This window comes from Pangasianodon hypophthalmus, chromosome 24 (assembly GCF_027358585.1).
Source record: "Pangasianodon hypophthalmus isolate fPanHyp1 chromosome 24, fPanHyp1.pri, whole genome shotgun sequence".
Lineage (NCBI taxonomy): Eukaryota > Metazoa > Chordata > Actinopteri > Siluriformes > Pangasiidae > Pangasianodon > Pangasianodon hypophthalmus.
The window spans coordinates 14,440,470-14,462,494 of NC_069733.1; the positions used below are offsets into that span (position 1 = coordinate 14,440,470).

Genomic DNA, 22,025 nt, shown 5'->3' on the forward strand with positions numbered 1-22,025 from the left:
GGTTAGAGTTAGGCTTATAGGAGGAGCATCTGGTTCAGTTCCACCCCCCTGGACTTTTGGTTCTGCAGCAAAGACGATCTCCTACACTCTGGTTGGTGGCATATGCATGTTTCCAAGCTCCATTAACCTGGGTCTCTGTCCTCCATTAAACAACAGCCCTCAGACTGAAAGCAATCAAGCACATCACTCAACAAAGTGACATCTTTAGATGAAACACTCTTCTCAAAGGTGACATGGTTAGTTCAATTTACTGCCTCACCTCCTTTGAGCTATGAGTCAGATTTTTGGCTGATGATGCAAGAAAGTTGGAATTGTAGTTGGCTCATGCAGAAATATAGGACGACTAACACTTTTTAATAAAAATCAGCTGATCAGATCTTAGTGGGACATTTGGATGCAAACCAGAATTTACTGAGAAGGAGATGCCTTTGTGGATTAAACAATAATCGTATTTTCTCAAGCACACAATAGACTTGGATTGGATGACAGGGTCAGGATTCTCAGGTGTCTGATCTGATCTGGATCAAAAGACGTATTGTAAGAGAAAAACGCTGATACAAAGGAAATACATTGTTCCAGTAGAAGGTCAGCAGAATGACCAGGTCATGTGGTCCTCCGTTACTCAAGGACATTAGTACATCCCAACCATGGCGTAATGGAACTGACCAATGATAAATGACCACACGAAGAGCCCAGTGCTCATATCCCAGGGCTGGCTGACCTCACAGCGAGGAAGGACCCACTTGATTAATTCTCACCAAGACACAGGTATGTAGATCTTCAATAGTCATCTGTTTAAGAAGGCAGCTGGACAAATATGTATTCTGGTAAGTTCCAACCCTAATTACCAGATAGCAAGAGTGACAAAATGTTAAATACATGAAATGTGGTTCATAGCTGGATTATAACTATAACCTAACGCTTAGGTAACAACCCAAGTTGCGGGCTTATGAATTGGATTATGGATTTACGATCATGCCCACACTATGAAAGATCATGTCTTACATATTGTTTAATAATGTATCATTTGGAGAATTACTTTGAATTGCATATGTAGTTTAATGGGAAAATAATCACAGAAATCCACGTCTTCACACAGCTTCACAGTTTAGCTATAAAAAACGTGAGTTTTTTTGTTGTTGTTATTTTATTTGGAGTACAAACCAGCACTCTGCAATGGTTTTGCATTTTTATTCATGCATGGGTTGGTTTTAAATGCAGAAGTTAGTTAAAATAAACAACAGGCCCGTAGCTTTCAAACCTGTCTTTTTAACCAATCATATATTTTGTTATTCAGTCCCAAGACCAATCATAAGAACATATGTCACTCGGCAACAGGTGAAAAAAATTATATACAGCACTGCCACTATTTGAAATAGAGACATTTTTACTGACTGTTGAACCTAATGGGTAAAATCAGGCATTTGAAATAAAGTTCTGTGGGTTCATAGCTATCTCATTGCTACATATACATATGATTACGTTTGACAGCAAAAAAAAAAACCTCATACGTCCAATCATTCTGCCATTCTGTTTAGAAAAATGCATTGATTAATTGCATAGAAGAAGAGCCCTGTAGGTTACTGACCACATGTTTCAGGGGCCTAGAGTATATTTGTGTAGCCGTTTAATATACATTAAGTAGTAAGGTACACAAACATGAACTTGTGGTTTCAAGCACTAGAAATCCTGGACTGCGCTCAAAAACAACAAACTCTCAAAATGATTAACTCAGAACAAATAACTCATACAGAACTCATCCAGATTCAGAGGATCAATAATAAAGTATCCACCAAATCACCAATCACACATGCTTACAGCTTTGAAATGATTGACCATTTTTAAAAGGCCTACCGCAGCTTTCCATTGTCCATTCACATGCTGTCCCTTTTGAAATATTCCCAGAATAAGGCAGAATCCAACCCAAACATGGAAACACATGGTGACAGTGGACCCACACTGCATCAGTTCATAAAGGAGTGTCGTGCTCTCTCCTGCTCTCGTACTCTCTCACAGGGCTGGAACCTCCCATATACACCCACACCAGGACTCGGCCCAAACCCAACACACCCAGACAGCCAGGCTTCAGGAAATCCAGGCTTAACCCACAGCACCCCCATACAGGTGGGTCACATACTGCTAGGAAACTAGCCATGAAGGAAAGATCAGTGAGATGCAGTAAAGTAAAGATTACCATTACGTATGGTCAGTGCACATACCGGGTCAGTATCAGCTGGTAAATGCTGAATGCTGGACTTCTAAGCAGATCAGTTTACAAGTGGAGTATGAAATAAAATACCTTTATAATATTCATTACACTGAAAATGAATAAAATAACAAGCTAACAATTCTTAAAACCATATCTACCATTCCTTTTCTCCTCCTGCACTTTGTCAGCGGTCACCTCAATATCCCTGAGCTCAAAGTGTACCTAGGTGGCTAGCAGTTTTAAACAGAAATGGGAAAAATGTGATCCTGATTGATTAATCCAGTTTTTCACCATAGCAACTGGTAGCCAAAAAAATGCAAACAAAGAGAACTCCAAATTATATATCAAGATTGTCAGGATTGTCCTGAGTGGCGCAAAATAAAAAGTGTTCCCCATATCATTGTAATAAGTCTGAATCCTGACACTGCCACAGTTATATGTGGCTGGGAGCAAAGGGAGCAAAATTGGCTGTACTCTTTGGGAGGGACAGAATGTGTACTGTCTCCCCTGTCAATCACATCAACACTAGCCAATCATGGGTGTCTGTGAGCTCATGTATGCGGAAGAGGGCAGATAGCGCTTTTCTCCAAGTGTGTTAGGCTGCCCTGTGATGCAGCGTGGGCAGCAGTTCAAAAAGATGCGGTTGATTGGGAAGAGCTGGATGGTAAATGACCAAATTAGGCAGAAAATGGGAAAAAAAATTGTGAAGATCTTCAGAAGAAGAGACTGACTAGCACAGAAATGTAAAAAAAAAAAAAAATCAGAAATCATCACAGCAATATGCTACAAATAAGTGGTTTAAATAAGTCCTCACAAGTTCTCCTGGGATGAGAAGCAAAAATCTGTGATACATCATGACCATGAGATTGTTAAAACAGGAACGATTAGCAGTGAGGGCTGCTTCAGTAACAGAGCCAACTCTGGGAGATGTATTACAGAGGAAGGTTTTGTTGCCTGAGAGCTCTGTGGAGCTCTGTCTCTGAGGTTTCACAGCTCTTTTTGGTGGGCAGGAAGGGCAAAAAAAAAAAATGAAACAGTTCCAACTTTATTAAGAGCTCCACTTTCCACACACTCTTCTGTTAAATGGGAAGAAACAGTGCTTCAGGGCTGCCTGTGGAACCATTACAGCAGTGACTGAGAACTTAAGAGTGTATGTGTACGCATGTGTATTGGTTGAAGTGTGGGAAAAGACTGGTTTCTAAAAAAACCTGACACTTTTTCGATTCCACATTTATGATATCTGGTTTATTTTTGAGCAGTAAATTACAGTTGAGAGATCATAATTACAAGACTCCAGTCTGTTACGCTGATGATAGACAAGCACTGCCAAGGCACACTGACTTGGAAAAGTCTGATATGAAACTGGAGCAGGGCAAAACTCCCAGAGTTCCCTTCACTCTGCTATACTTACTCTGCCTGAGAAAACTAGGAGTCACACTTTATCTTTGTTAATGGTGGAAATGCCAGAAAAAAACATGAGAATAAGAAAGAGCTGGATCTGTGGCATAGAGCCCACAGACTGCCGTTACAGGATTGTTAAGCTTACAGTCAATAATTTTAATGATGATATGATAATATACATAACATGATGCCCTATTGTGGAACTGCTGTCCTTGAACCAGGGGTCTTTATTATAAAAAGGTCTTTATAAAAAGTTTATATGATTATTTATGGATTAAACTGGGATTTCGCAAAATCTGAATTCGTATACCAGCATGTAGTGTTATCACTCACAGCTCCAGGGGCACCAGTTCAAGCTCGGTTCAAGCTCGAGGCACTGTGGAGTTTTGCATGTTCTCTCCTTGTCCGTGTGGTTTTCCTCTGGGTTCTCCAGTTTCCTCCCAAAAACATGCTGGTAGGTAAATTGGTAAATTGCCCCTAGGTGTGAATCTGATCATGTGTGCAAGATGCCCTGTGATGGACTAGCATCCATTCCAGAGTGTATTCCCACATCGCACCCACTGTTTCTGGATCAACCTGACCCTAGAAATTGACAGGAAAATGCTCTTATATATTCACAAATGGAAAAGAATGTGCGCAAACTTTACTAGTTTCTTGCTGATGCAGACTTTCAGCCAGGGCCTGAGTGATATAAGTGAGCGAGTGACTGAATAATTTATTTTATATATGAACCAGGGGCACGGTGGCTTAGTGGTTAGCACTGTTGCCTCGCAGGGTTGGGGGTTTGAGTCCCCTCAGGGTGTCCCCTGCCTTGTGCCTCGAGTCCCCTGGGATAGGCTCCAGGCTCCCCTGCGACCCTGTGTAGGATAAGTGGTACAGAAAATGGATGGATGGATGAACCTAACATTGAAACTAAGAATATTACAGAAAACAGAACAAAAATCCAACAAAAATTGACAAACTAGAGCATGGACATTGTGAGCATTCAAACAAATAGTTTGTACTAAATATTAAATTATTAAATAACGCAATAAACGACTAATAATGAATGAATGGCTCCTAATCCTACAATTATGTTCATTATAATGACAGCAAAAGACAATAAAATTCTCGCACCATCTATTCATATATGGCACATTATGCTGATTTATTTCAAATAAATTCATTCATAATGTACATCACAGATTAAATGATATTTTTAGAAAGGATTTAGATCAGTTTGTGCTCTAAGTTATTATATTAATAAGGAATAAAACACATGGGGATAGGTTCTTATAGGAAAATAATCAACAACAGCGTGGCCTGACACAAAGTAGAATTACTGTTGCCACCCTGGAGTTGAGTTTTTTTTATAACAGCATGTTCTGAAGTGTTTTATTCCTCTTACACCATCGCAATTTTCCACCCATCCATCCATTTTCTGTACCACGTATTCTACAAAGGGTCGTGGGGGAGCCTGGAGCCTATCCCAGGGAACTCAGGGCACAAGGCAGGGGACACCCTAGACAGGGTGCCAACCTATCGCAGGGCACAATCACACACACAAGCACACTCCACGAACAATTTAGACATGTCAATCAGCCTACAATTCATGTCTTTGAACTGGAGAGGAAAGCCCCAAAGCACGGGGAGAACATGCAAACTATAATTTCCGCTATGTATGGAGACTTTTGGGACACCCTGTAAAAACAATGGATTAGATGAGCACATCAATATAAATGTTGGAACCAGATCTACTGTAAGAATTGCTGTCATGGAAATTTAACCAACACCTTCTGACCAATCAGAACCGAGAATACAACAACGGCTGTACAACGGTATAAAACCACTGTAACACACAGAGCTTCTCAGCCGTTTTCTGCTAGATCCTTAATCACCACTGTATGTGACCTATTAAGCACCACTTACATTATTTTCATTATAAAGTGTATGACTGCAGGCATAATATAATTAAAACCCCCTGGTGTATAACCATGACTTGCAGATTTGGACTGGTTTCAAACACCTGACTGCAATGAACATATAACTGTATAGATGTTTTTGTCATGATGTCAACAATGCTCTCCGAAATTGGTTTGGAATTCCAAAATGTTCGGACTGTTTCCAATCTGTTTCCAATCAGCGGTTTCCAATCTGCTGTATAACAGTTTGAAAAAAACAACTTTATGACCAGTCCCTGAGGCTATAATTCTATTGAATCTGACGCTAACTTGCTCCACTTGCTACAACACCGTTTTACACCATTCAATAAACACATTTATAAAAGCAAACATTTATAACATCACTCCTACAGAGAGCAACGGCACTCCACATAATGAGGCCTTTTTGTGGAAAACTACAAAGTCATAACTGCAAAACTTCACAAGTTTTCACTAACCCCAGAGTTCAACCACACACACACACACACACACAGAGCTTTCACTTACACAGATGAGAGCAAACAGTACACGTAATGACTTCAATGAAGTGGCTGTCAACTCAACACAACCTTTTTTCAGCTTAGAGGAACATGTCTTAAAAACTTCCTAAAAGTCTCAACCAAAAGATTCGAGTCAAGAGAATCATACACCGAAGCATCCTCCACTTGAGGAGGCAATTAAAAGGCAATTGAATTAATCTTTTCATTATTTATGGTCTTTCTCTGAATGGAAACCTTATGTGCAGAAATTTTAATTTAATAAGTGACTCATGTAGGTTAGTAAAGCCCTTAAGCACCCTGGCTTATTATTCAGATATTTATTTTATAGCTTATTAAGCAGTAACTACATAATAACAAAATGTATAGGGGTGTAATGATCAGATCATTTGGATTGATGCATAGATTTAAAAGGCAAAGATTTAAAAGAATTAAGGCAACAATCATAAATTGATTATTATCAATTGTTATTGTTTATAATGGAGTAATTGAGAATTAATGGTAGTCCTAACCCAAATTCTGAACAAAGCTGTTTGCATATCAGAATCTACTAAATCACACTGTAGCAGATTCAGCAGTATTGTCAAAAATTGAATCGCTGCCTTAAGAATACAAATTGTATCGCATCATGTGGTATCAGGTTTACACCCCTGGTAATTACAGAGGTGAATGTGAATCTCGCCGACTTAAAGTTAGCTAATTAGCTTACATTTAGTATGGTTTATAATTGCATAAGTAAGGAAGAAAAAATGCCAGATGTGCTGTTATATGAAAATAGTTAACGATGGGGTGGTATGATGTGGCCAGATGTGAAGCATCTATAAATAGTTATTCAATCACTTTATCTTGAAGTTAAAAAAAAAAAACGCAGCTTGTCATGTTGCGGAGAAACTGGAAAGTACAAAGTCCTCTGTCCTGTAAACTTCTGTATCAGAATAATTCCATAAATGTTAAATAAACATTTCCTTACAGAAAGCTTCAACATATTAATGACATTTAGGTTTTTCTTGGTTAAATAACGACACATTTTTTAAAATCTGTATATTATTATTATTCTTCTCTACCATTAGTGCTGCATTATGTTCAGTAGGCATTATTGCCAGAGCTGCTGTTACAAAAAATTAATCAACACCTTCTGACCAAACAGAATTGAGAATTCAACAGCACTGCGGTATAAAGGATGACAATGTTGATTGTGATTAATAATCGTGTTTGTCATTTTACCCATTTCCGTCCCTATTATAATCTGCTAGTAACACAAACATATTGCTTTAAATTTCTTTGGCTCAAACTACAAAAAGCCAGGGAAAACTCAATGACTTTCCAGGTCATTTACTAACTCTGGAGTAGTTCCTGCACAGCGGCTCTAAGTGAGCGCCCTCTTGCCCTCCCAGATGGAGCGTTTATCATGAGAGCACTCCCATGACCATCATTATTCACAGCCCTTCCACCAGGAGAGCACAGTTACAGTTTAATGGGGACAAATTAGAAGTCAGGGTCATCGTTCTATCTCCATCTGTAATGTTTCCAGCCTTCCAAAGTCATCCACCCTGGAGCTCATTCACACACATTGCATAAGGGCTGCCAGTAGAACAAGCCTATGAAATGCTTTTTTTTAAGCGTGTTAATGTATCTGCATGTGCTGTAATTCAGAAACCGACTTACCAGCATGTCTGCTTCCTCCGTTTGGGGCCTGGGATTTTGAATTGTGGTTGTACTAAAAGGATCTGTTCTGCCACTGAAGGACTCTGCAGAGATTACTAGGTCTTCTATTAGGCTGGTTGAGGACAGCGATAGAGTCTGGAGGAGTATTAGTGAAAAGGTTTTTTTAGTCCAATTAGAGTAAATATGGTGTTCCATAGGACGACAGAACCACATCATAAATGGTGACATCATCACATCTGATTCACTATGTTAACAGAGTCATGAGACCTGAGAGTCTAATGTGGCTCTATTCTTTTTTACCTGCGTGTTGTGAGATGTTTTGGAGGACCTTGAGTCCACTGAGGCTCCACACACCGGCTGATGGAGTCTGCAATGATTTTTAGCAGCTCTGCCGTCACCCATGATGAACATCATCTGTCTGATATCCCCCTATGAACACAAAATCAGCAACATTTTGGAAAGCTGTAGCCATCTATTTCTAATGTCCACTAAAAATAAGCATAAGCACCAGCCACAGCTCTCATCTGCGTATCTGTCTCTCTGACTGTTTAGACTGCAAATACATTGTCATTAGGTTTCTCAAGCAATGTCATGCTATAATATGAGGAACAGCCTTGAAATGAGCTGGAATACACGCATGATTTATCACACACGCTCAGCCAGCTGCTTGACCCTTCGCCATTAACACAGAGTTAGGTAAGTGATGATGAGAACACTAACATCCAACATATTTGAGCCACATGGTAATTATATACAGTTCTTAAAGTGCAGCATCTCAGAGCTTTCTGGTTTTAATTAAAGATCAAATGATCATCTGTTGAATTTAATACACAGCAGTAAACTATTTTACTTTACTTTTATTGTTTTTTAATTTAAATATAATTTGAATTTGGCATATCCTAATTGGCTTTTAGTCATCATCATCATTCCATTTTTTAATGAGTTACTCTTATACTATAAACAGTCTTTCCCTTCCAGTCTCTGTTTAATAAGTTAATAGTTTATAAGACAAAAGAGCAGCTTGGTCGTATTACTGAGAAACTGTGTCCTGAAGAATTTCACATGTTGAAACAGCTTTACCTCTTACTATAAGTCTACATAAATGACCAATGCATTACATAAACATTACATTGTCACTGAGTTCAGTGCTTGAAGAAAAAAACAACAAAATAAAACTACCTCCAAAGGCGTCTCGAAGCCCTGCAGGATGCCCCCGACCATCAGCAGACCGTCTGTAGGGATGCCCAAGTATGGGAAGGTCCATCTGACTTTCTCCACCAGCACACAGTTCACATAGACAGCCAGATGCTCCAAAGAGGCTCCCACTGAGACCCAGTGCCACTGTGAATCAGACAGGCCTGACACTAAAAACCTGCGGAAACAAAAACACACACTAGACAAACGAGCAGTGATAAGCTCTCCCTCTATTTTAAAGAAAGTAAGCCCCTATTTTCACTATCTACATCATCTTATTTGCTGTTAGCAAATGGCTTAAAGTGGTTATTTTTTACTTTTGTTGGACAAAGCACCACAGCATTAACAATGATCATAACTGAAAATACACAGAATGGCATGAAGTAGAGACTGGGGCTGATTTTTTTCTAGCCCAGTCTGTAGATTCATGTAGCCTATTATTGATAGTTGAAATGCCTCTCAGATTTAATGTGAATTGGGGTTAATTTATTTAAGCCTGCTTCACTTCTGTAAAATGTCATCAGCAATAATAAGTCATTAATTTAAGTTGCATTCTGTTTGTTTTGTAATTGGTAGTAATTGTGATTGTGTGGATGTAGACCTTTTTAGTAATTCAAGTTGCAAGTTTTTGCAAGTGTTACCAAAAGAGGTTGCATGTTTTTACACTCACAAACCCCTAAAAAATGATGGCCTTAATTTGATTGCCAATAATTAATTCATAATGCAGAGCATAAACGAAGTGTTCGACTCTCAGACTCACTCGTAGCCGTGTTGATGGGCAGTGATGAAGGTGAAACCTGAGGGACTGAGGCGAATCTGAAGTGTCACCTGATTGTAGAAGTCCAGAACGGTGAGGATGCTGCGGTCCACATCCTGAGAGCTGCGCAGCTGAAGGAGTACACTGAACTCATCTGCAAAGCTGCACACACACACACACACACACACATATCAGAGCTGGAGGATGATGGGTTAAATGATACATATGATTATTCTGCTCAGTACTGAAATCATGCTACCTGCTCCATCTTCATGGGGGTGCCAATAATTATGTTGGCCACTATTCATATAATGCATATGTAGTGTATATAAAAAATACAATAAAACAAGGGATCTAAGATAAGCTAAGCTCACTGATATCATAGTCGTCTATTTTTATCATTTGATGAAACCAATAATCAACATATTAACTATTAATCAGCAGTGTTCAGAATTTAGTGACAGACCTCGGGCCAAAAGCTTGTCTCGTTGGCAGAGTCAGGGTTGAGTAGAGGCCAATTTTCAGCACTGAGCATCCCTCATCATCCTCGAACACAGACACGTTGTTACTCTGTGGCACGAGACTGAACAGGAGCTTCAGTAGGTCCACCTTTCGGGTGAAAGGATTCAAATGTTGTTCCACTTCCTCTGTGAAAATGTCAACCAACAAACATTCATCAGCAACAATATAAAACTGTAGAGTTCTTCACTTTGTATAGTTAAGGGTTATTACAGGAGTTCTGCTTGGAACCATCTCCTATATGGAAAAGCTCTATTATAGAGTTCGATATAGAATTCTCAGAGGGGGAAAAAAAACAGAAAAATGTTTAGTATTCTACTCTAATAGTGTGCATTAGCATAAAGGAAACATATTCAAGTCCACCAGGAAGTAGGGATTAAGCTAAATATTTCATTTATGTATAGTTACTGAATAATATGATTTAATATGCATAACTAAATAATTAAGACCTACTCTCTTACACTCTTACTTACAGTATCTGAAAGTGCACTGACGCAGAGGCTGAACTACCGAGGTTCAGCTGGTACACGTACATCAGTAAGTGGGCCCGAGCGCTAACACCACTGTGTGGCTAACTGTTTACTCTGATACGCTGGAATAACGGCACGATATGATATGCTGTTGATAATGGCACTGTCCTACAGAAATTACTCAATTTAACTCTGCTATCTTGTTCAATATGCCTTTTAGAAGTAGAGAGTGAAAGCTAAATAAATCTGCTTCACAGTTGCACTTTATTATTTTTTTTATTATACCTAATTCATTAAAACTTTACCTTCAACTTTACATTCAACTATTCCTAATGAAATATTACATTACTTTATACTACTATTGTGGAAAATTTCTATCATATCCAATAAGATAGCTAATATCATTAGGCGAATGAGAACTCGCCAATGTTTGGCCCAATGAAGTTATTCCTTTCTAACAGTAGGAATCATAATTAGCTTAGCAAAGGCTAATAATTTGGTACGTTCAATGGATCTACTAATACTTGAACATGAGTCCACTGTGACAAAGCTCTGCCACTGCACTAACACCAAAATCTATTCAACATAACATGGCATGAATAATGTATGTAGAAAAACAACCCAGTGAACACAGTAACATCTCAGGTCACTCATAAAAGATTTATTAAATCACACAGAACATGACAGCAAAGAACAGTGGGAAACAGCAGGGAACAGCAGAAAACCGCAGAGAACAGCAGGGAACAGTGGAGAAAAGCAGGGAACAGCAGAGAACAGTGGGGCACTTCTGGGTCCATAAGCAACACAGGAAGAGTGCTGATGTAGGATCTGCTCCCAGCGCACATGTAATAGTATTTTTAAAGATGAAAGGCAAACCCTGATCCTTCATCAACATTCTTACTTTGAGAAGTCTGATAAAAGCAATAGGTTGGAAAGCATATCTTCTATGATTTATCACACAAAGAACTCATAAAAGGGAAAACCACAACTAAACACAGGTCTTCATATGTGGGTCATGGAAACACAAAACACCTCTCTGATTTCTTTCAACAATGCACCATCAAGGACACACTCAATGCTCATAGGATGCCTACAAGTAAAACAGAAATACATTCCTACACTTTGCACACCCCATGGGATTTAAATAGAAAAAAGGAAAAAAAATGTATTTTATTTACTATTTTATCTATAAATTGACAGTAGTTCAGTAGTTAGTTATAGTAACAATTAATTTACAGGGACTTGTGAACAGTCCATGAAATCTAAGACTAATAATGAACAGTTGTTATTTAACAAAGACAAGCATATCATCATTGATATGGTGAAGGTTTCTGTAAGAAGATATTCAGTTATCATTTTTGGAAGGAGTCTCCAGTGCCAGCGCTTTGAAGCAGTCAGAGGTAAAGTTGTAACTTGATGTTTTCCACTGGAGAGTAGGGCTGTAGCCAAGACCACCACTGTGAAGTCCAAGATAAGTCCACAATCAAATCATTTTCAAGGCCAAGCCTGTACTTCAACTAGTTCGTGCATTGCGCCAATGATTAGGGTGTTTTCAAGAAGAAGAAATGACTTCATGTTAAACTTGTGTGCAAAAAGAAAGACAATACAAACATTCTTTTTACAAACTCTCAGTCGAGACCATATTTAATCAGACCAATGTCTAAGACAAGGACAAGTCCAAGTACAAATGGCAAGCAGTCTGAGACAAGTCCAAGTCAATACAGAAAACATCTAATATACAGACCTGTGTCCAAGACCAGACTTGAGTCCTACAGCCCTACTGGAAAGTCTTTAGTATGGAGAATGTTGTGCTTTACAGATTTTTTGGAACAATCTGTGTTTTTTGTCTTATTAACTTCAAGAGAGAAAGAAAAAAAGAGATGTAGGTGAGGGAACGACTGTTTATAGCTCTTATAATTTAGGTGATAACAGGGACTTGTTTCGTGGACATTCCCCAACAATAAATGTAACTATAAACTGATAAAAAGTCTGACATATTCTTTAATGAATAAAAATGTAATCATTGGGTTATTGCTGTGTTATAAGAGGAATAAAACACTTCAGGATGTGCTGTTAAAGGAAAATAATATACTTTGGAGTGGTGTCTGTACTCCACTTTGCATCAGGCCACAGTGGTTTTTTCTTGTGACTTATTGCTCCATCATGTTTTATTTCCTACTTATAAAACATTCAGAAAGATGCAAACAGTTGGACTGATATCATTTTGGTTCTCACTATAACACACTAAATGTTGGAATAAATGACACTTCTTTGCCTTATTCCTTTTGGCCAATTTTTGCACTCAACTGTAACCGATGTGCAAATTTGCAGTGAACCAGCCAGTGCAATTCCAATTTCTCTTGGAGTTAATTCATATTTTGTCTAACCTAATCCACAAAACGACATAGAAGGGATTTTGGTGAGGTGGTCCCTAATGAATTTTCCATCTATCCCTTATTCACATCCAGCTGTGCTGAGGGACCAGCGAGACGTCTCTGCATACTTTATTAACCTTGTAACTTTCCAGCAGTGGTAACAAAGGACCCTCTCAGAAATCATACCAAATAAAAAGCCACATCGTTTTGAAGAGCAAGGTTCTAATTTTACAACATAACATTTCCATTGAGTTTGATTTGTGGATTCCCGGTCATTAATCTACGGGAAAAAAGAAAGCCTTGTAGTACAGATGTGTACAGATTTATACAGAAGTTGCTGAATGAATGATGTTAAAAACAGCAATAAAGCATTGCACATTTACAAAACGTTTAATTCCTTCTGCCTAAATCAATCTCTCTGAAAAATTCACTGTAGCTGCTGTGCATCATTCCTCATAACCAGATTTTCAATGTGTGATGTGTGGAGTCTCAGATGGCATTTCAGTTAAGAGGGATTCCTCGTTAACTTCAGCTGAGTGTTGAAAAGAAGCATCACCGATTAGCCACTCCAGGCCTGTATTGCAGTCATGGCTCACTCATCACTCTCAGCCGGCGCAGCTAGCAGCTAGCAGTATCATGAGAGCAGGATTCCACTCACACATAATCTGCTGAAAGCTCAACTTCGCTTTATACTCTGCATACCATGAGTGCATTTATCTCTACGCATACATGCACACACACCAGACATATAGAATACCTACACATGTATGCAAACTAGCATGAGATCTCTTACTATATCACTGATACACTCACTGGCCACATGATTAGGAACACCTGTACACCTTCTTATTCATGCAATTGTCCAATCTGTAGAATATTGGAAAAATATCAGGCAATGTTTGGGTGAGTCTGTGCCCACTGTAGCCTCTTGGCTGACAGGAGTGGAACCTGATGTGGTATTCTGCTGTTGTAGCCCATCCACCTCAATGCTGTGTGTTATGATATGCTTTTCTGCTCTATGAGTTACTGTAGCCTATGATGGAGAACGCTTTACTGGATGTTTTTTTGTTTGTTTTTGCACCATTCTGTGTAAATTCTTCAGATTGTCCTGTGTGAAAATCCCAGGAGATCAGCAGTTTCTGAAATACTCAAACCAGCCTGTCTGGCACCAATAATCATGCCATGTTCAAAGTCACCAAGATCACATTTTTTCACCATTCTGATGTACGATGTGAATCTGAAGCTCTGAAGCTCTTGACCTGTATCTGTATGATTTCATGCATTGTGCTGCTGCCACATGATTGGCTGATTGGATACCTGCATGACAAGTGTTCCTAATAAAGTGGCCAGTGAGTGTATAGTAGGCTTTTTCTCTCTCGTTAACACATGCATGCACACAGAGGTCATGTAGACTCATGTAACTTTCAGTAAATCTTCCAGGGATGTACTCCAGTCCTCATTCACATCCACTTTTTTTGCACGTTACTGCACTGCTGAATGCTTAAAGCACGTGTTCTCAAGCGTGGGTTGTGAACCCTGAAATGTAGACGGGGTCGTATTTTTGCACGGCACAGTCATGGTTTCTCGTTGGAAACACTACAATATTCATGCAGTTTATGTCCATAATCTAAACAGTACATGGGCGATATTTCATATGTCTGTACCTACTGCAGCACGATGCATTCTGTTGGTGGATAAAAAATTGTGAAAGTTCTAACTACCACAGAGCATAGAAGCAACAATTTCATTGTATTAACAAACTCTAAGTGATTGCATACAGTGGTAATGCATGTTTATAACATTTACACATATTTTTCCATTTAATTTTTTATACATTATGTCACAGAAATAAATGCTCCACATGTAAATGGTGTAAAATGGGCTTTACGCTCATGAAAATACTACTTGAAAGCAATACGTGAACCCAAATAAGCTGACAAACTCAATCATTTGCTAGCACTTACAGTATTAATGGGACGCAGTGTTGAGTGCCATTGTGTGCATCAAATCAAAATAGCGATCTAGGTTGGATAGAACACCTGAGATGCATGCATTTGCAAGAATTTTAGACCCTTAAAAAAAGTTCAGAACCCCTGGCTTAGGGCATCAAAAGCTACGAATGAATCACTTTGCCAGGGCAAAAAATAGTAAGAATATATAATGTGGGCTGCAAAAAGAGAGGCAGATTTATTCATTCATCTTCAGTAAGTGCTTTATCCTGGTCAGGGTTGTGGCGGATCTGGAAGTGATCCCAGGAACACTGAGGCAAGAATACACCCTAGACGAGATGTCAGTCCATTGCAGCAAGCCTATATAATAGTGGCTAAAAAAAAATAAATGATGCATGATCACTGTATGGCATGTTTGGTGCTGATGTACACCTGTTCATAGAAATGCATGTTTTTATTTTAAAACAGTTATCGTGCGGTTAAAAAAAAAAAAAAAAGTGTTTAGTGTGAACACAAGGTCTGAAGCCTGGCAACAGTTAGTGAGGACAGCTGTTCAGTATCATACACAGTGTTCATACATGAGAGGCTACTGACAGACAGTGTGGAGGCCATTTAGGTGCACATAAATCTTGTGCTATGATGATGGAAAAGAATCCAACACAATCCCTCAAGGGGAGGAGAACTCACATCATCAAGCTAAAATCTCATAATGCGTAATGCTAATAAGAAAAAAAAAGTTCTCCTTTGCTCCCTGTTTTCAGCTTCTGCATACCTGCTCTGTGCTGGAAATTGGACGGAGCTCTTCTTAAACAGATCAATATGAAGTCCAGAGTTTATAATATAACACACAGCCAGACCAGAGGTTTGCGGCAGGTTTCAAAGCAAACCGAAGGAAATAGACAGGTGAGACAAGAGAGATGCTGCACCATCTTGATGCCACGTGTTTGAAAAAGACCCTTATACCACCATCCTACTTCTTTTGTTCTGAAAAACACTTTTCAGACCATGGACACACACCTCATTGCTTGCAGCATGCCTTTCTCTCTACTGCCTCCTAAACTCCTGGCTGATCAAAGAGCTTTAGTGCAAAACATGTATTATTGTGGTATACATATAGTTAAGGGAGTGTTGACAATGAAAGGAAATACCTTTGGGGTGTAAAGCAAATTTAACCATTAGCAGCATGTGGAAGTTGCATGCATATCTGAGTATTTCAGTATTAGATATTGCACGGCCACATACATAGACAACAACCAAACATTCTCAGATTTTCACTTTCTGCTACTACTGTATATAGACCATCTGTATTATCTTGTTTATTGCACTATTGCTAATGAAGGCTTGATATTTCATCTCACTGTACAAGGATATATGGAAAAGATGCCAACAAAATTTTTTTCAAGTTTCAGTATTTTTTTCATTAATGTAGGAACAGTAAGCCTCACTAAACACAGCAGCATGTGATTCATTTATCTTTGAATAGACAGCCTTTAAATAATCTGTCGATTTTCAAATGACCAAGACTGGTGAATATCTATACACCTTATTAAAATGCCTGAATTTATGAATATACATACAGCCTACCATTTAAAAAAGCCTCCATGTTCCTCTGCCATCTTTAATAACTAGCCAGCTAGTTCAGCTAGTTTAGCTCACGTTTATGTCACAGATAGACATGAGAAAATTTTCAATCTTGATTTGCATTTTCATATTCTCTGTGATTTAATGACCAGTAACCAAACCTGTCAAAATACAGTAAACCATAATAAAAAAACTACTTTGTTCATCACTAACAATAGCTAGGTTAGCAAGATAGCTAGCTGATAGTAAATTAGCATTTTTTTATCTGCTACTTTTAACCATCATTAAGTATAATATGTGATTTAAACCTCTCCACATCTTTAGTTACAAACATTTAGCTTAAATTCAATACAAATTCGGCTTAATTTCCATTAATCAACATAACCAACTATTTTTGTAGCGTTATTAAGTTTGACAGTACATGGCTGTATACATTCAACAGCTGAATAAGTATTTTAACTTGCCTAAAGCTATAAAAGCGGAATAATAAGAATATACAGTATATTAAGAGTGAGTGAAAATGACATTATGTTGGCATCTTTCCAATTAGCGAATCTACATATGACTGTCTTTGAGACATAAACTGACATTGGCTAGATGTCTGTTTGCTATCTGGCAGTGTCAAGTACTAATGTAGGCTAAGTTAGCTAGCTATATGCAGATTCTGCGGATAAACTTTTCTAGGCACCATGTCATCCTTTCATAATTAGCATATCAGAATAATTAGCCCCTTTTTTGAGATAACAAGCTGAGCTCATATGTAACACTTTCTATAGGTAGAACTAGGGAAGTCTTTTTTAAATAGTTCTGTTGTACAATTTTAACCAAAACACCAATATATGTAATAATCAGACTTCCAAGTTAAATATTTAAAAAGAAATTGAGTTTTGGAGTTCAGAGATACTTAAGAGATAAAAAAAAACTGTTAAAGGAAATCAGTTTATACATTTAAATTAATACATTTATATTTATAGCACATTGCTGCAGTGATGCTGAAGGAGCATATAACAAGTTTTCATTCTAGATGGCATGTCTGAAATGCTAACCTACTGCAGCGCTGGCTAACATCGATTGTTTTCTATTCTTCATTAGCCAGCTAATGCATCCTAACGGCTGATTTGGCCGAGTCCCAGCTGGGCTACAAAGAGGTCCAGTGGCTGCTCAGACACCGTGGTAGTGATATCATGATAGTGATGAGAGAGAGATCACAGGGCCAGAGGGTGTGGAGATAGTATCTATTACCTGCTCCACTCAGCTGTAGCAGCTCTGCATAGATGGCCAGAACAGAGGCTTACAGAGCTGCTTACTACAGGAGGAGAATAGGCAAATTTCAAGAGCAGTGACCTAACAACAGGAACAACACGGTGCACATGTGTATGAAGTCATCAGCATGTACTTATTATGTGCTGTTTGCTAACTACAACCACAATCCTTAAGTAAAAATTTGAAACTGAAATTGTAATTCTGTGACAGAATATTAAAGCTTTGGGCTACCTACTGGAATGTTAAAAGTTGAAATCCTAGCATGACTACCCCAGTTGGGCTCTCGTGCAAGGTCTTTAACCTTCTTTGTTCCAGGGGTGATGTGTAGCTGGGATATCCAGGATATAGGTGACAAAGGAAAAGCCAACAAGATGTTGGGCCATCATGAGCCACCATAACAGCTTCAATGCCCATTAACGAACACATTCTTTAAAAAAAAAAAAAAAAAAAAAAATCCTTCAGATGGTGTTTTGATGATGATGGTGATGTCCAACATATCACTCCAACATCTGCCATATCTGTTCAACTGGGTTGACATCTGGTGACTGTAAAGGCCATAGCATATATTTCATTTTCATCACCAAACCATTCCATGCCCTCATGTTCTGTGAATGGGGCGGAGTCATCCAGGAAGAAACCATGCCCATCAGGATAGAAATGTCTCTGTCCTCACAGGATACTGTCTGAGAAAGTGATTTTCCTTTACACTTTTGCCATTGAAGAGCTTACAAACAGGTAGCAAAAATGTCCATTTTAACAAACAAACCAACACGTGGTTCACTGATGAGCCTGACTTATTACTGATGAAAAAAGGTCTTGATGCATTGTCAAGAATTTAACCAATTTAAAGCTAGATACACTTTATATAGGTTAAACATAATGGAAATTTGTTAATTCTTTAAAAATGCAAACTCCCCCTAACATTTAATGGACTGCGAGACCCAATTAAGTAGTACCTTCAAAGAACCTGTGAGTGTAACTGGATGCTTTGGTAGGCCATTTATCAAGCTGCGTCTTTTGCTTTCATGACACTTAATAGGCAAACAAAAACGAACAAATGGAGCCTTCTACATGAAAATAGCATAACATTTGAGAACTTGTGAAACCAGAAACCTACTAAACAGATCTGAATGTGTTCTCTAGCTGAGATAATGTTGTCACTGCAGCAATAAGGAGCAGACGGCGTCTGGTGAAAAGGCTTGATCACTGCAGACTGATGATTTCCTGCCTTGCTTTCATCACCCTGAATACAGACAGGAACGACTCCACAGGAGGTACAAGTCTGCAGAATTTACCTGGATATACACCTAGTGCTGAGTGGTTAGGGACTGTAGTAGAAAACAAAACAAAAAAAAATGCTGGGGTAATGTAAGCTTGCTTCTGAAATATGGATTTTATATGATCTCCCTTATGCTTGGCTATTACTAACAATAAATCACTGTGAGACAGGGAACAGCACTTGGATATATTACGCATTCAGGCAACAATTCTTCACTTTGAGAAATGTTTACTAAACTGCCAGGGACCCAATGTTTATTTTATCTGCTATTAGTTTTCCTCCCAGCTCTGAGAATCCTTTTGTGAAGCTGGAGTATATCATCAGAGGCCAAGCATATGTAGAGATAGAAACAAAATTCTATCCATCTCCATGTCTATAAATGCTACGAAACTGCACATACCCATGTCTAGAGTGCAAGAAATGCAGAAAAATAACATTCACACCAAATGGTAACTGATTTCTTTAGGGACCAACAGGCTTCCAAACGGCAACATTTGGAAGAGACATTTTTGAAAAGACAGGGACAACAGGAGCATGGATACGAAAACAGCTCTTGTTTCTTTCCCAGATTCCTTTGGGAAACCGTGATTCATGTCAGAAAACACATGGTCATGGAAAACTAACAATGCTCCTCAGGGAGAGAGGTGAGAAATCTGGCCTGGCAGAAATTTACAACTCATTATCACCATCAATAATCTATTTATCCAGATTTCACATGATACACTTGTTCTATGGGAAAAACTTGTGTGCCAACAAGATTAAGTGGGCTTCTCTAGCTCCTCTGTGGAAACATCGATGCCTAAAAAAGTTGAATATCAAATCACACATGTCCACAACTAATGATACAATTTTTGAACTGGAGGGTTTAAGCCAACCTGGACCGTGCCAAATATAGTGGCATGCATCTTAATCACGCTCATTATTAATAAAAGCATTTATGGATGCTCCAACAATCCAACCTTCCTTGGATTCAGGTCACCCTCACTTGCTGCCCTGCAGATACTCTGCACTCTCAAGTGTGGTGACAGCTCAGGTCAGTCTGGACAGGGTATGTAAAGGGAGATGGTGACCCAGCTTTCTGACCATAGGCTACATCATTAGCAGCAAGATGTGCATTCCAGGCCCGGATGAATCCAGGGGTGTTGAGCACACAGGTCGTCTACATGCTGACAAGCTTGATGAAAGGTCTCCTGGACACTTGCCTAATCACAATCCCAGGAGTATCTTATTCTGGAACAAGTTCAACAATGTATATCTTACATCAACTTGGCAAGGAAATAAGAAGCCTGAAGAAAAAACAGTTTCATATAGAAGAGCAGAGACTATCTGATAGGTGTTATATGCCCAACCAACCAACATTGTCTAAGACTCAAATAAGACACTTGCAAAGTTATCGTTAGGGATGGAGTTAGCATTATATGCTTTTCTAACAACATTCTTTTATCCATCCATCACACATTCATATTTGTTTCCCTGGTTTTGGGTTATGGTGGTAACAGGCTAAGAAGTTCAGCCCAGACTTCTCTATCCCCAGCCACAGATTCCAGCACGTCCTGGGGGATCCGCAGCCAACTTTGAAATATAATGTCTCCAGCTGGTCCTGGGTCTACGTGAAGGTCTCCTACAGTTGGGACATGCCTGATACGGCTCTAGCAGGAGCTGACCAGGAGGCATCCTTGCAAGGTGCCCAAAGCACCTCAACTGGTTCCTCTCAACTCCAAGGCTCTTTCAGATTGCCAAGATCCTCGACCAATCGCAAAAAATAAGTGCAGCAACCTTGCAAAGGAATCTCATTTCCACATCCTGTACTTGTTTATTCTTTTGATCACTGCCCACAGCTTGTGACTAGAGATGAGTACATGACCTTCACAGTGAGCTTCATCTGCAAACTGAGCTCCTGTTTCACCAACAATTCAAATTTAAAATTGTTTCGTTTAACACTTTTAATGGTCACTGCGTAAGTCCATATGGTTAGTGTTAATGTACAACCAGGGGCAGCTTGTATAAATGGGCTAGACGGGCTTCATATGGGCTAATATCCTGTCCATTTTGGTGACTTTTCCATTATACGTCATCAGTAGGGGAAAAACTTGACAATATATAAGACACTAATTTGAAGCGTGACTGTTTAGCAAGTTTTTTAAGTGGAGTATTTTTTGTGTATTTAATTATTTTCTTTTAAATAGTGTAAATAAAAGTTTTAAAATACCAAAGGCATATCATTTATCTTTTTTTTATATTTAAAGCAGAAATCTACCTAGTGGAACGTGTCACTCACAAGGCTCTTCTTCGTTTAGAAAACTTAAAAAATACTGAACTCCTGTCTCATTGCTTCAGAACATCATGTTTCCATACTTACGGATTTGTGTAGCAGACACTGCCAAATACAAACACACTAAACCACTATTAAAAAAATCTCTATGTGCCCATTATGGGCTTATCTCTGTGTTACTCTGTGGGGTTAGATTACAACCCCAAAGTGGTCGTTATGCTATGCTCTAATGTGCATATCTTGAACTGACTCCAGTAGGTACCTATAGAAATCCCAAAACCTGAAATGGTTTTACAAGGGTGTGTTTTAAGGGTGAAGAAAGTAAGCAGCTACATGTTCCTCAAATAGGGAGAAAAAAAACTCAAACAGGAAACTATACTTCATTTATAATGCAAAACTGTTTTCATGAATGTTTGGCAAACTGTAGTTAAGCTGTTACAGTGATAAAAAAAAGACCAAAGCCCCTGTGATAAATCCAGATCAAGCATGACAAGAACAGCATCCTTCTAAGAGCAAAGCTACAAGCTTGTAAAGCTCTTTTATAGAACTTGACCAACAATGTTGACACACCGTTAAGAACGCCTACACACACCTCCCGCATTGTGGCGTTTCTCCTTGGGGATGCATGCATGCATTTTACAGGTCCTAACAACCGAGCCAGACTGTTCCAACATT

At 38.8% G+C, this 22,025-nt stretch overlaps 1 protein-coding gene across 4 annotated transcripts in view; it reads right to left on the reverse strand.

Annotated features, from left to right (window-relative positions):
- si:dkey-61l1.4 (collagen alpha-1(I) chain) overlaps positions 1-22,025 on the reverse strand; it is a 62,970-nt gene that overhangs the window by 35,838 nt on the left and 5,107 nt on the right. For 2 of the 4 annotated variants that reach the window (XM_053228838.1, XM_053228837.1), the window contains exons 2-6: positions 10,109-10,289; positions 9,646-9,804; positions 8,871-9,063; positions 7,992-8,120; positions 7,692-7,826 (exon numbers count right to left, since the gene is read on the reverse strand). In XM_053228838.1, the coding sequence (XP_053084813.1) occupies positions 7,692-7,826; positions 7,992-8,120; positions 8,871-9,063; positions 9,646-9,804; positions 10,109-10,289 (797 nt within the window). Of the gene's footprint in view, positions 1-1,854; positions 4,404-7,691; positions 7,827-7,991; positions 8,121-8,870; positions 9,064-9,645; positions 9,805-10,108; positions 10,290-22,025 lie in introns of those variants that run through there. The other 2 variants (XM_053228839.1, XM_053228841.1) reach the window with 2 other exon arrangements.